General features: G+C 35.3%; 1 protein-coding gene, 1 non-coding gene and 1 pseudogene across 4 annotated transcripts in view; 1 reads left to right on the plus strand and 2 right to left on the minus strand.

Annotated features, from left to right (window-relative positions):
- Nucleotides 1-14,949, plus strand: part of BAZ2B (bromodomain adjacent to zinc finger domain 2B) — a 364,968-nt gene that overhangs the window by 261,512 nt on the left and 88,507 nt on the right. For all 3 annotated transcript variants that reach the window (XM_045821942.1, XM_045821977.1, XM_045822067.1), the window contains 6 exons: nucleotides 133-528; nucleotides 9,526-10,129; nucleotides 11,719-12,012; nucleotides 13,127-13,187; nucleotides 13,977-14,085; nucleotides 14,348-14,449. In XM_045821942.1, coding sequence (XP_045677898.1) covers nucleotides 133-528; nucleotides 9,526-10,129; nucleotides 11,719-12,012; nucleotides 13,127-13,187; nucleotides 13,977-14,085; nucleotides 14,348-14,449 — 1,566 coding nt within the window. The remainder of the gene's footprint in view (nucleotides 1-132; nucleotides 529-9,525; nucleotides 10,130-11,718; nucleotides 12,013-13,126; nucleotides 13,188-13,976; nucleotides 14,086-14,347; nucleotides 14,450-14,949) is intronic.
- Nucleotides 2,541-2,731, minus strand: LOC123814343. The gene has a single exon (XR_006784890.1). It is a non-coding gene; the product is annotated as a U2 spliceosomal RNA (small nuclear RNA).
- LOC123813355 lies at nucleotides 6,214-6,707 on the minus strand (annotated as a pseudogene).

The raw sequence follows: 14,949 nt of genomic DNA on the forward strand, positions 1-14,949 counted from the left end.
TTTGGGGTCCCCCCTCTTGGCTGCACCCTGTAACAATAAGTCACTAGGAAAACCTTAAATTTCCTTTTATCCTGCTTGGTGTTCTTTGTATTAATAGATGTTAAATTGTTGCCTTTTAACTTTTATTTACAGGTGCTATTACATGGTATTTCAGACCCGAAAGCAGATGGACAGAAAGCAACTGAAAAAGCCCAGGAAAAAAGAATACACCAGCCATTACCTCTTGTGTCTGAATCCCAGACTCACTCATCATTCCAATCCCAGCAGAAGCAGCCTCAGGTTTTGTCACAGCAGCTTCCATTTATTTTCCAAAGCTCTCAGGCAAAGGAGGAATCTGTGAACAAACACACAAGTGTAATACAGTCTACGGGATTGGTGTCCAATGTGAAACCTTTATCTTTGGTAAATCAAGCCAAAAAGGAAACTTACACGAAACTCATAGTTCCTTCTCCTGATGTACTTAAAGCAGGGAATAAAAATACCTCTGAAGAATCTAGTCCTTTGACCAGTGAATTGCGATCTAAACGGGTGAGTTAAAAATTATTTATTGAAAAATTTTATTATTAGTAAAAAGAGCTTTCATATAGTTTTATAATATGCAGATTTAAATTACTTTTATTTTTTTAAGTCACCAGGAAGTAAAATGCATATCAGCAAACTAAATTTCTGTGATTTTATATTTACATGTAGTTCTGCTTAGTATATATTTTGGCAACACAATGATGTCATTCTTCCTCTGATTTAATGATTTATCAGTAAGGGGAGAAGTATGTTCAAAGACATACTTCACAATTACTTTTGTTTAAAATTCAGTGTCCTTTTTTCTAATACCAATATATTTTTAAAGAAATAGATTCTTCAGTAATTTACCTCTGTAGTTCTATAATTTAGCAATTTTAAGTGTAAAAATATTTTATAAAGACTTATTTCCTTTGCTTGCCATACTTAGCAAATTATGAAATACAAAATATTTTAAGTAACTTTTATTTACATGAACACCAGGACCACTTATTAGCATTTATTAGAGACAGTTTTCCAACTTGATTTTCTTAGTATTGATTTTATATCACTATATAGTCTATATCCATATGTTCAGTTGAATTCTAGTGATTAAATGATCAGTACTTTTTATCCTAGAATGAGCGGAGAGGAAAAATATATGTTTGAACACAGTATCCTGTCTTTTGGTTACAAAAATTATTATTATACACGCTAAATATTAACTAACACTGATAGAGCACTTACTGTTTGCTAGGCATTGTTTTAAGTGTTGAACCTGCATTTACTCATTGGATACTAATATCTGTTAGTGCTCTAAGTGTTATTATGACCATTGAGATATATAAACTTTAACTCTCCCAAGATCACACTGCTAGTCAGTCAGAGAACTAGAATTCAGACCCAGGAGTATGGAACTAGAGTGCTTTTTCTTAACCACTATGATATTCTGCCTTTCTCTAAAAGGTCACAATGTTCTAGTCCATTAACTCTTACTTTACTGTGAATACTTTAAAACAGGGTCAAAGAAAAACGACTTGAACAAATCAGGCTTTTTTGAGAATCTAAATGAGTAGTTCTCAAATATAAGTATACATTAGAATCACCTGAGAAACTTAAATAGAAATTCCAACCCAGAACAATTAAATCAGGATCTCTCGTGTTGAGACTAAGGTATTACATGTCTAAAATGCTTCCCAGGTGATTCAAAAGTACAGCCAGATATGGGAACCACTGATCTAAATGGAATGACCAATGGTATAATATTATGCATGTGATAATTTGTAGTGCACTGTTCAATCATAAAATGGTATTATTACTGGCATCATATTATTGACTCTACATGAGTAAATTAAGCAAATGAGAAATTACATTTTGGGTGCTATTTAATTTTTTCCCATTTTCAAATCATTTTTATTTTTCAAAATGCAGTTAACATACATTATTTTATTTTTAGGGATACACTCCAGTGATTAGACATTATATACCTAACTAAGTGATCATCCCAATAAATCTCTCACCCTATGACATACATAGTAATTAGAATATTATTGACTCTATTCTCTATGCTGTACTTTACATCCCCTCACTATTCTGTAACAACCAATTTTTACTTCTTAATCCTTTCACCTTTTTCACATTTCCCCACAACCCCCTCCCACATGGCAGTTGTCAAAATGTTCTCTATGTCTGTGAGTCTTTTTCTGTTCTGCTTGTTCATCTGTTTTGTTTTTTAGATTCAATTATTGATAGATATGTATTTATTGTAATTTTATTATTTGTATTTATCTTTAAGAAATTTTTTTCTCCTTGATTAAGACCCTTTAACATTTCATGTGATACTGGTTTGGTGGTGATAACTTCTTTAGCTTTTCCTTGTCTGGGAAGATCTTTATATGGCCTTTGATTCTGAATGATACCTGTGTTGGGTATAGTAATCTTGGTTGTAGGTCCATGTTTTGCATGAATCTCAATATTTCGTGCCATTCCTCTCTGGTCTGCAAAGTTTCTGTTGAGACATCACCTGACAGTCTTTGTGTGTGTGTGTCTGCATCAATCCTGGAAGTACAGCAATACTAGGTTGATGTGTGGAATGGACCAAGCAAGCTCCTATTCCATTTTCTAATTCCAAAAATCCATTCACTGTATTGTCCTCAGATAGAGGATATATCAGATATTAAACTGATAAGAACAGATCCTACACTTGATCTTAGCCAAAAGGCCAAGAAGCAATCAACTGATGGCCTTATGGGAGGTCCCTTGTAGGTAACTGCTTTCCTCTTGCTGTTTTTAAGATTTTCTCTTTGTCTTTATCCCTTTTCATTTTAAATATGATGTGTCTTAGTGTGGGCCTCTTTGGATTCATTTTGATTGGGACTCTGTGCTTCCTGGACTCATATGTCTATTTCCTTCACCAGCTTAGGGAAGTTTTCTGTCATTTTGTCAAATAGAGTTCCAATTTTTTTTTATACTCTCTCTTCTCCTTCCTGCACCCCCATGATGCAAATGCTGATATGCTTGAAGTTGTCTCAGAAGCTCCTTGTACTATCCTCATTGCTTTAGGTTGCTTTTTCTTTTTGCTGTCCTGATTGGGTGTTTTTTGCTTCCTTATATTCCAAATCCCTGAATGATTCTTGGCTTCATCTACTGTGCTGTTGATTCCCTGTAAATAATTCTTCATTTCAGTTAGTGTGTCCTTCACTTTTGACTGGTCCTTTTTTATATTTTTGAGGTTCTCACTAAGTTCATTGAGCATCCTTATAAGCAGCCTTTTAAACTCTGCATGCAATAGATTGCTTGTCTCCATTTTGTTTAGTTCTTTTTCTGGAGTTTTGTTATTACATTTGGGACATGTTTCTTTATCTCCTCATTCTTGCATCTTCTCTGTGTTTGTTCCTGTATATTAGGTAGAACTGCTACATCTCCCAGGCTTGGTAGCATGACCTAATGTAGTAGGTGTTCTAGTGACACAGCCTCCCCATCACCCAAGCTGGGCACTCGTGGTATACCCCTTGTGTGGGCTATGTATACCTTCCTGTTGTAGATTCACTTCAATTGCTGTTGTCACGTAAGTGGGAGGGATTTATCCCCAGGTCGATTAGCTGTAAGGAATGGCTGTGACCAACAACCTCTGACCATGGTGGAGGATGAGCTATGCAAGGGCCCACCCCCTCTGAGCAGGATTTACTTCAGTGAGGCTCTGGTTCCCACTCAGTCCACCCCTTGAGTGTGTCACCTATGGTGGTGGTGGTTGGGTGGTGATCTTCAGTGTAGTCTTAAGCTATCTGTTGGGTACGATGGCTCTTGGGCCTCCCAGGAGGTGCCAACCAAGGTCAGTTGCCACTTGTTTTCTGCCCACAGCCACCTAGCATAAGCTGTACATTATCTGCAGATGGCTGCTACTTTTGCTGGGCCTGGAGGTGCCCAAACAAGGCCAAGCTATTAACTAAGACCAACTGCTGCTAATGCAAGTCCTGGGGCCACTTAGTGAGAGGTCTGACACACACTGAGGCCAGATGCTGCTTGTTTGAGAGATTTTAGAAAAATCTGAAGCAGGAATCAAGACAGGCCATTTGTATGGAAACACTACTGGAAGCAATTTGGGTGAAGCATGGCCTCAGGGAATCACCAGGGTCAGGCAAGCAGTGTGAGCCAGGTTGATGGAGATTCAGTTATGGTGCTCATCAGCTCGCTCTGTGCAGGGGAAGACTTGGAAAAAGAACAATGGCCTCTGCCAACACCTCTGTCTGGGAGAAAGCTGCTCCTCCATCTCTCACCCTGGAGCTGAACAATTCAGTTTCTCCCCATATGTCCCTGGTGCCTTACAAGCTGCTGCCGTGGTGCTGGAGCTCAAAGGGAGTAAGTCCAAGTAAATCCGTGCATGGGTCCTTTAAGAGGAAGTGCCTCAGACTCCAGAAGCCTGGCTCCCTCAGCCTAAATCTCCACTGCTTATTACAGCCAGAAGTTATGGGAACTTCTCATCCTGATACAAAACACTGGAACCCTGGGATGAGGGGCTTGGTATGTGGCTTGGTATGTGGCAACCCCTTGCTCCTCAAGGTGCCTCTGCAGTGGAGATCTCTCTCCCACTTTTTGTCTATCACATGTGGGTGTGGGATCAGCCTGTTCCATGTGTCTCCCCCTCCTACCAATCTTGATGTGGCTGCTTTAATTCCCCACTTGTAGGACTGTCATTCAGCCAAATTTCAGGTGGTTGTGAATGGTGTTTGTTCAGTAGTTTAGTTGTAATTTTGACGTGGTTGTGGGAGGACGTGAGTGCCTTATTTACCTATGCTGCTATCTTGTCCAGAAATTTTGGGGGTATTTTAATTCTCATTAATATATATTCTACTTTAAGATAAATGAATTTACTGAGTAACATCAAGAAATATTTGCATTATGAAAGGCTTTTTAATTTTCTTCAAAGAATTTCTTATTTAAAGAATTTTATATGACTCCTTATGAGAAAGTCACTTGTTAAATACTTGCTTAATAAATGTAGTCATGCTAGGCTTTCTACATATATGGTCTTATGTAATCCTTATAAAGCTGTGTGAGAAAAAGAAATTAAGTTTCAGAGATGTTAAGCCACTTGCCAACATCACCTAACAACTTAAGAGCAGAAGTGTTTTACACCAAGGGCTGTCTGATTTCAAAGCCCATGATGAAAATGAAATAATTTAGTGTTTCTGAAATAATAGGAGTTAATGGGAAATATTCATGTGAGTGGACATTCACATTAGACTCAACTCTAAAATGACTTTATCTAGTTGCTGTTGGTACCTAGTATTGACTTAAAGGTATTTTATAAATACTTCTATATCAGCTCTTTTTCTTTACATGAATGTCTAATAAAAATAGTTTTGCCTTATCTCTTATGAAAGATTCAATTTTTTTCATGATATTCACTATGTATCTGCTTCTCTCACTAGTCTATGCTTTTCTTAAGTGTTACGTAATCATTAGGTCCTTTCATACTCTTACACTGTGGATATTTAATTCAAATCAATATATTAGGTTGGTCAAAAAGTCCATATGGTTTTTCCATAAAATAAAAGACATATTTTTCCTGTGGTACATTTACACAATGGAATACTACTCAGCAAAAAGAAAGAAGGAACTCCCCCTACCCTTTGCAACAGCATGGATGGAACTGGAGAGCATTTTGCTAAGCCAGGCAGTGAAAAGCCAGAGAATAAGCCAGGCAGTGAAAGACAAATATATGATCTCACCTGCAAGTGAAACCTAATCAACAAAACAAACAAGCAAGCAAAATGCAGAGACATTGAAATAAAGAACAAACTGACAGTAACCAGAGAGGAGGGGGGAGGAGGATAATAGGGAAAGGTCCATGAACGAACATGTATAAAGCACACATGGACAAAGCCAAAGTGGGGTAGCTTCAAGAGTGGGAGGCCATGATGGGGTGAAAACAGAGACAACTGTACTTGAACAGCAATTTAAAAAAAATGAAAAAAAGATGTTTTTCATTTTCACCAATAACTTTTTTGCTATTGTTTAGTTTTTATTTCATAATCATAAACTTAACTCTGCAATCCAGCTCAACTTGGAAGGGTAAGGAAAATATGGAACCCAATGAACTGCAGTGAGAGCATGAAGAGTATAGAACATTCCCAGCAGATGAGGGTGAGGGGTGCTCTCCTGAGCTACAAAAGGAATGGTCTGGTGGGTAAGATAAAACATAATTATACATTATTAGTGTTGTCCATGGTCAGTAATGGTGATGTTTTTGTTGGTCCTGCCATTCCTGGACCCGTAGCACTTCATGGCCATCACAACATCCATGCCATCTTTCACCTGGCCGAATACCACATGCTTGCCACCCAGCCACTCGGTCTTGGCAATGCATATGAAAAACTGGGAACTGTTTGTGCTGAGTCCAGCATTTGCCATGGACAAGATGCCAGGACCTGCGTGCTTCGGGGTGAAATCCTCATCAACAAATTTCTCCCATAGATGGACTTGCCACCTGTGCCATTATGGTGTGTGAAGTCCCCACCCCAGCACATAAGTCCTGGGATACTTCTGTGAAAGAGGGAACCTTTGTAACCAAAACCTTTCTCCCCAGTGCTCAGGGCATGAAAGTTTTATGCTGTCTTTGGAACTTTGTCTGCAAAAAGCTCAAAGGAGATGTGGCCAAAGGGCTGGCTATCAACAGCGATGTCAAAGAACATGGTGGGGTTGACCATGGCTGGGCACTGGAAGATCTGGGGTGGCAGTGGCATCTGCAAGGCCCATTTTCACCAATAACTTTATGGATTTGGATGTTTTGAGTATGGCAACTGTTTTCCACTGTTGTCTTCTAGTGGTAGAGGCCAGGGCTGCTGCTAAACATCTTCTAATGCATAAGACAGCCTCACAGCAAAGAATTATGTGGACAGAATGTCAATAGTACCAAGAAACTCCGCAAACCACTTTTGACACATTCGATCAGTCAGAATACATAAAGCATAAGATGCTGAAAGTGTTGTCTATTTTCTTCCATGTTCAATATTAAAATGTCTACACAAAAATTCACCAATGTTGATAAGCTTTTTCTAAATGCACGCTGATATGACAGCTGTCACAATACAATCTAACAAAATTGTTTCAAATGAAGGTAAAGACAACTAAGCACTACTAGAGCCATCATGTGGAAAGAACTAAATGAACTTTTTGGCCAAACCAATACATTAATTGGATATATAGACCAGGAGTGAATTTTCTTTACCAGTTTTGCCTGGAGGATTTTTTGTCATCTTTAGAATCTCAGGTAGGGGTTGAGGATCAAGGGCTTGGAGACAGAATAGAGAGCTTCAAACCTGTGTCTTCCTGTAGTCCTGTTTATGTTCCACACCCCATATCAGAAATGACAGCATGTTTCCTGTAAAAGAGTAACTGATATTAGTCTGGGATACAAAATGCAGATATCTTTGGTTATTTTTGAAAACTTTCAGATGTCAATATATGGGAAGAGATTCTTCAGAACTATAAAGTAAGGATCAATTTCAGAAAATTAAAAAATAAAATATAAACTTAAGTAATGTGTTTTGTTTTCATGACTGTTTTTGATCCTGTGTAGTTAGAGGAAAAATTACTACCTATAAGAAAAACTACAAAATGATTATGTGACATAATTGTGTTCTAGGAAATGAAAATATACCAAGTTTATCGGCTGAAAATTTAAATTATAATAGCATATATAAATGTGAAGTTTAAGTACTACATATATACATACTTGTATACAGTATGCTATAGCATGCAATATTTGTCATAAATATTAATGAAAATTAAGTATATTAAAGTATTAAGAATCTTGCTATAAAATTACTTTTAAAAGGTAAGTGCAATTATTTGTTATAATTTTCATATTTTATTCAGTGATTAAATATTGATTAAACACTTTCTCTTTTTGAGGTGTTCCCTTAGGTGCAAATATTATGTGATACTCTCTGTTTACAATGAATTATCTTAATAATTTTTTAAATTAATACAGTGAAGATGTTAATATACTAAAGAAACTGGTATAGGAATTGCATGCTGTTAATTAGTACCTGTGTTTAAAATATTTAGTAAGTCATTTTGTATGCCATTTCATCTACATTTATCCTATGAAATGCCCACATAAATCTTTGCTGCCTTGACCAAAACCTGGGTCCTTTTTTTTTAATCCTCACCCAAAGATATGTTAAGAGAGAGGAAGGGTGGAGAGAGAGAAAGACCTCTATATGAGAAAGAAATATCAATATGTTTGTTGCCCCCTTCCCCTGAATACTCCCTGACTGGGGATCAAACCCTCAACCTAGGTATGTGCCCCAACCAGGAATCAAATCCACAATGTTTTGGTGTCTGGAACAACTCTCCAACCAGCTGAGGTATCTGGCAAGGGTTCAAGGCAACAATTTTCATTACAGAATTTTACCTTCTGTTTCTATAACTTAAAATGTTTTAATCATTCTACTTCAGTTTACTTTTGATAATTTTAATTTATTTTAATAAAACTATATGATTTTATTAGTTTCAAGAAGATTCTGTAATTTTTTGTTCCTTCTTTACAGATGTAAATTTTACAGCTTAATGCTTTACAAATTATTAACTTTTCTCAAGGATAATTTTTCTAAACTTTTATTATACTCTTTCCAATGCTAATATGCTGAAGGCACTCTAAAATAGATCCTGCAGAATGCCGAGCCAGCACTTCCATCAGCTTTGCATCATGTGTACTATAGGTTGTACAGGATAGAATATAAGGCGATCAAGATACTCAAAGGGTAGAGGCCATAAGCATCTCTGGCTGGGACAAACATTGAAAGCTTCTTGGGTTAGATTTTGAAGAATGAGCAGCAGTTTGTCAGCTTAATATTTATAAATGGAGGGTATTTTATTCAGAGAAAATAGTTGTAACAAAACATGGCATAGTAAAAGTATGACATGCACAGGGCGTGCCAGGTAGTCTGGTTAGACTAGAACGGTAGGTTAGTGCCTACCTAAAAAGTAATCTGAATATCAGAAGTATTTAGGCTTTATAAAGTTGGCAATGATGGAGGAGGCACTAAAGCTTTTGACTGGGGAGCTAATATATAATATTAGACTTATATTAAGATTTAATTGGTATTAGCGTATAGCATATATTGAGAGTTGATTATGAAGAAGTGATGATATAGCTTAAATTTGAGCAATATTTTAATGAAAGACTCCAAAAGATATAGTAATATGGCTGACTTGAAGCAAAGTAAAGGATGATTTTAGAGCTTCAGTCTTGCATTATTTAGAAAATGGGAGCAATAGGAAAGAGGGGGGGATAATCAGGAAGCATCTTAAGAGGGATAGACTAAGTGAACTTAAATATATTATGTTTAGCCAAGGTTTAGCAACCAGCTAGTCATCACAGGCACTACTTTTATAGCAGTTTTAATCATGATTTAACTTTGTGTATAAGCATGGTTGTCAGATACTGAAGGAAAATAAAAGTAATCTTTGTTCTTACAGTACATTAGTGATTTGTTCTTTTAACTTATGTTTCAACAGGAACAATATAAACAGACATTTCCAGCACAGTTAAAGAAACAGGAGTCATCCAAGAGCCTGAAGAAGGTTATTGCAGCTTTGTCAAATCCAAAAGGAACCTCTAGTTCACCAGCACATCCAAAACCAACATTAGAAAATAACCACCCTAATCCATTCTTAACAAATGCACTTTTAAGTAATCACCAACCAAATGGAGTTATTCAAAGTGTCATTCAAGAAGCTCCTCTAGCACTTACTACCAAAACTAAAATGCAGAGTAAGATAAGTGAAAACATTGCTACTGCAAGTAGTACCCCTTTTTCCTCACCTGTAAATTTGAGTATAGGTGGGAGAAGGACCCCTGGCAGTCAGACAGCTATAATGCCCTCTGCCTCTCCCATACTCCATAGTCAAGGGAAGGAAAAAGCAGTTAGCAATAATGTGAACCCAGTGAAAACACAACATCACTCTCATCCTGCAAAATCTTTAGTGGAACAGTTTAGAGGAACAGATTCAGACATTCCTAGTAGTAAAGATTCTGAAGATTCAAATGAGGATGAAGAGGAAGATGATGAGGAAGAGGATGAAGATGATGAAGATGATGAATCTGATGACAGCCAATCAGGTTATTTTCAATTTTAAAATTTAAAATATTTCAGTAAATGCTACATGAAAGAAAACATTTTAAAGAGGTTCTTAAGTCAGAGCCTTAAAATTGACGTCATTCACTGTTTTACATAGCTGTGTGTGCTTCTGTAGTGAACTAGTGACATATAGGAGTAACTGAAATTGGAAATCCTAAGTAAAATTTTCAGCTTTGTTATTCACTTAACATTAAACAAATAACACTTCAAAGTGAGTATAAATGATGCATGAATTTCATAAAGTTGCTTAATTTTCATTTAATTCAGGGCCACTCATTTCTTCTTTTTTCATCTCTTCTGCTACTTGATAAAATGTGTCACCATCATTCAGAAATACCAAAAACCTAAATCCCTATGAGTGTCTATTAGCAACACAGAATTTATTTAATAACATATAAGCTACTTCTTGATTTTATTTTGATTCACTTTCTGGTTTTCGTGGGGTTTTTTGTTGTTGTTTTTATCTTTTTATTTTTCTGCCCCTTTCCTTCTTGTTCCACAGAGGACTGAAAATATAAGATAGCTTAAATTTTAAATACAAATATGAAACATATATTATCAGAGTTTTTGGGTTTGTTACTAAGTCAGCCACAAATCCATTTGTAAATTTTCTAACTGCCACTGTGAATAGGAAAATATATAGTTAGTTATACAAATTAAAGTGTCTATAAGGTAGAAACAACCTTCTTGCTCAGGGTAGAACAACTTTTTCTGTAATATTTTTCCTGTTGTTCCCATAAAGACAATTTACCTAAAAGACGATGAATGTCAATATTAAACTTTAAAAGACAGCTTTTATAATGACTTTAATGTATATAGATAATACTACACAAAACAGAATTCCACAGAAGCTGTTGTTCTGGAAACCATTAGGATACAGTACAAATATCAGTCTTATGTTTATCAAGTTTAATCCAGGAATAGATTTTACATATCTGTAGGAATGGATGGATTTATAGGGCACATTGATAGAACAAACTTTAATTACTGAGTCATTAAATTACCCCACACAATCATTTCAGTAATTCTAGTCTTTGTGAAACCTGAGAAGCCTGATGGAGTTGTACGTAAAGTAACTGCAGCCGAAAGAGCCAAGACTCTCCTCCAGAGGATTGTTCTCTGTTATTTCAGAGTCCAGATGAAAGCGTGATGGTAGTCCCCATCTCTTCCTCATACTGAACCTAATATAGTTCATAACCTATTGGGATCCATTAATTTAAATAATCAATTCTATTCCCTCCGTACTTTAGTTTTTCCATTAAATTAAAAGTAATTTACAGCCACTAAGCAGAACTCATCATGTGAATACTGTTATATGAGAAAAACTGTTTTATGAGTAAAATTTTGAGTAAAATGAATACTTTTAATGAAGAATTTTGAGGATTTATAGGCTGCATACCCTGTACTCCAATAGCTTACAAGATAGTAATAAAAATTCACTCTTCAGGAAATTGCTCATTTGAGTTCTCATTCACAGATGCTGGTTCCTGAACTATTCCATTTAGGTGCAAACTGAAAACTGTTGTTGATTATCTAGTTATAATATACAAATGCTTCTTTTACTTCCCAGAATCAGATAGTAATTCAGAATCAGATACAGAAGGATCAGAAGAAGATGATGATGATGATAAAGACCAAGATGAATCAGATAGTGATACTGAAGGAGAGAAAACTTCAATGAAACTGAATAAAACAACCTCCTCTGTCAAAAGCCCTTCCATCAGTCTCACAGCTCACTCAACACCTCGTAACCTCCACATAGCAAAAGCCCCAGGCTCTGCTCCTGCTGCCTTATGTTCTGAATCCCAGTCACCTGCTTTTCTTGGCACACCTTCTTCCACACTTACTTCAAGTCCACACTCTGGTACCTACACTTTGTTTTTATTATTGTAAAGTAGAAGGCAAACCATAGCAAGAATTTTTATTTATACAGTGTTCTGAGGATGATCTCATTGGAATCAAGTTACAGTTAGGTTTAGATTGGCTAAGAAACGTCGGCATGTATTTTCAAAGGCTATGACCCATTACCATTTTTATTCTCTGTGCTTGCAATTTTAAAACTCTGCTCAATGACAGCTCTTGATTTTGGATACTTTCCTGCTTCTGTGTTTAGTTTATGCTTCTAGAATTTAGTATTTGGTTGACAGTGGACTTCTTTTGTACTTTATAAAAAGTGAGCTCGCTTGGTTACTTAAGATACAATTGCATATCTGCCCAACACATGGTCAGTGTCATTTGTATTAGTGGGTAGCATTGTTATTCATTAACATACCACATCTTTATTTTTCTATTTGACCTTTTATAAACTGCTAGAGGTCTTTGTTGAAAGTTTTTACATTAATATTCTAAAACTATCCTCTATTCTCATTTTAATAGCTAAGAATATATTGAGGTGTATAGTGAAATACTGTGTTGATATATATATATTTGTGTTTGTGAAACTTGGTTGTCATCTGAAAAATTTTACATGTAATATTATAATTATATCAGATTATACCGATTCCTTTATACCTTAATTAAAAGAATTAGTAGCATTTAAAAACTATGAATTTATATAAACTTAGATATTACATTATTTTTAAATGTATGAGCCAGCTTTTGAAATTTTGAGCATCTTAAAATTCATTTTCAAAGAAAACAACTGTATATAGTTGTCTAAACTTCTATTTCCCTCCTACTATTTTAGACAATTTTAAATAACAAAATGAGAGGAAAGCTATACATTTTTACCTTGGTTTGTATTCTTGTTGGAGAGGAAGACTAGTTTTTGTCATGCAGACCAAAGGAAATAAAAAAGAACCCCTCTACTTTATACAATGTGTTTTGTTGAACCATCTAAAAATAATGTACAAGTTGCAGAACATCACTAATAATCCAAGTCATTAAGATATTTAAAGAGAAGCTTCAAAACTATTTTAAAAGTTGTCATGTGTATAATAAACTGGTCTTTTATGTTAACTGACTGAATTTTCTCAAAGGCACTTCTAAACGAAGAAGAGTAACAGATGAACGTGAACTGCGCATTCCTTTGGAATATGGGTATGGAAAATTAGATTTCTCTTTTTGCTTTTCCCACACATGTTTTTATGTATGCTTGATTTCTCATTCTGTACTATTAATAAAGTGAATATGCAATAAAGTGAGTAATAAAGTAAATATTAATAGTATTTATTAGAGCAGAAGAGATAGGGCAAATAAGATGATTTTTCAGAAAACTGAAATTAAGGCTAACTGCTCTGTTGAGATGTGACAGCTGGGATGGGATCATGCATCCAAGTGGAAATATGACTGAAAAAGAAAGAAGAGCAAATCATCTGGCATAGGGCAGGAACACAGTTAAGAGTGATACAGTTTTTGTGAATATAGAATCAGTGGACAGGGAAAGCCATTGTGAGCAAGACTGAGGAAACTTTACCAGTTTGGCTAACATGGTTTACTTGGGACTGAGAAGTTTCACATGGAAAGTGAATAATTCTCCAAGAACAGGTTTACTTTCCTCTTCTCCCTTAAAGCTTTTCAGATTTAAAAAATCAGAAAACATTGACACATGTTATTGAATATATCTCAATACCAGTTGTGATTTCTAAAAAATTTAATAGTTTAGAATTTGTAACTTGAATCTTTGATTAATTTTTAATTGAATTACTTACCTAAAAATCAAAATAATTTTAATAGTAAATGCATCTGAGATGTGTAATCTGGATTTAATATTTGTTTTCTTTGTGCTTATCATGTTTTCTAAAGAGCATGTATTCTTAAAAGTTGTTTTTAGTTTTTAGGAGTTTTTTAAAATAAGTATGTTACAATTCTCATTTCTGTTATGTGTAGCTGGCAGAGAGAGACAAGAATAAGAAACTTTGGAGGGCGCCTTCAAGGAGAAGTAGCGTATTATGCTCCATGTGGAAAGAAACTTAGGCAGTACCCTGAAGTAATAAAGGTACATACTTTTCACCAAATAACATATATTTGGTGCCTATTATGCATGCTTATGGAAAAAAGGTTCACTCCTTTCTCAGATAAGTTCCTTGATGCAAAATATTCTCTGTATGGGACTAATGTACTTAACCTAAATTGAACTCTTAAAAATCAATAGCCCCTTGATAGAATATGCAAAACAGTAGTGTCCTGAAGATAGCTATACGTCATAGCTGGGTTGTCATTATTAAAACCTGAAGTGGAAAAATATGTGATTTTTTCAGTATCTCAGCAGAAATGGAATAATGGATATCTCAAGGGACAATTTCAGCTTCAGTGCAAAAATAAGAGTGGGTGACTTCTATGAAGCCAGAGATGGACCGCAGGTATCCACTTTTTAAAAAGTATAGTCTTTGAACCAAAAAGTAGTACCATACCTACATGAATTAAATCTCACTACACTCTGTTAGTTAATTGGTATAGCTATTCATATAACTTCATGGTAAACCCTCACTGAGTTCTCAATTTACTGTTTCAGTAGCAAGGAGCTTTGACACAGTAGATGTCTTCTTCAAATTTTTAAGTAAACTTTTTCCTGTTTGTTAATTCTGTTAATAATTTTATAGTTTATACAGGTGTAAAAGTATCTGTATGTTCATGTGAAATATAGAAAAGCATTAGTTCCCTGAAAGGTAAACAAATTTTTTAGAATTAATTTAAATAGGGAAAACATATTGTTTTAAGTCAGACTAAAAGAGGACAAATATGCCTTAGTTTTGGGGAATGATCTTATTATTTTATTATGCCATGCCACATGATCCATTTTCACAATGTAATTTTGAGGGGGGTACAGATTTGCCTAATATTAGGTAAGTAAAATTTCTAC

Source organism: Phyllostomus hastatus, unplaced genomic scaffold (assembly GCF_019186645.2).
Source record: "Phyllostomus hastatus isolate PE091 unplaced genomic scaffold, TTU_PhHast_1.1 phas_contig_1, whole genome shotgun sequence".
Taxonomy (NCBI): Eukaryota; Metazoa; Chordata; class Mammalia; order Chiroptera; family Phyllostomidae; genus Phyllostomus; species Phyllostomus hastatus.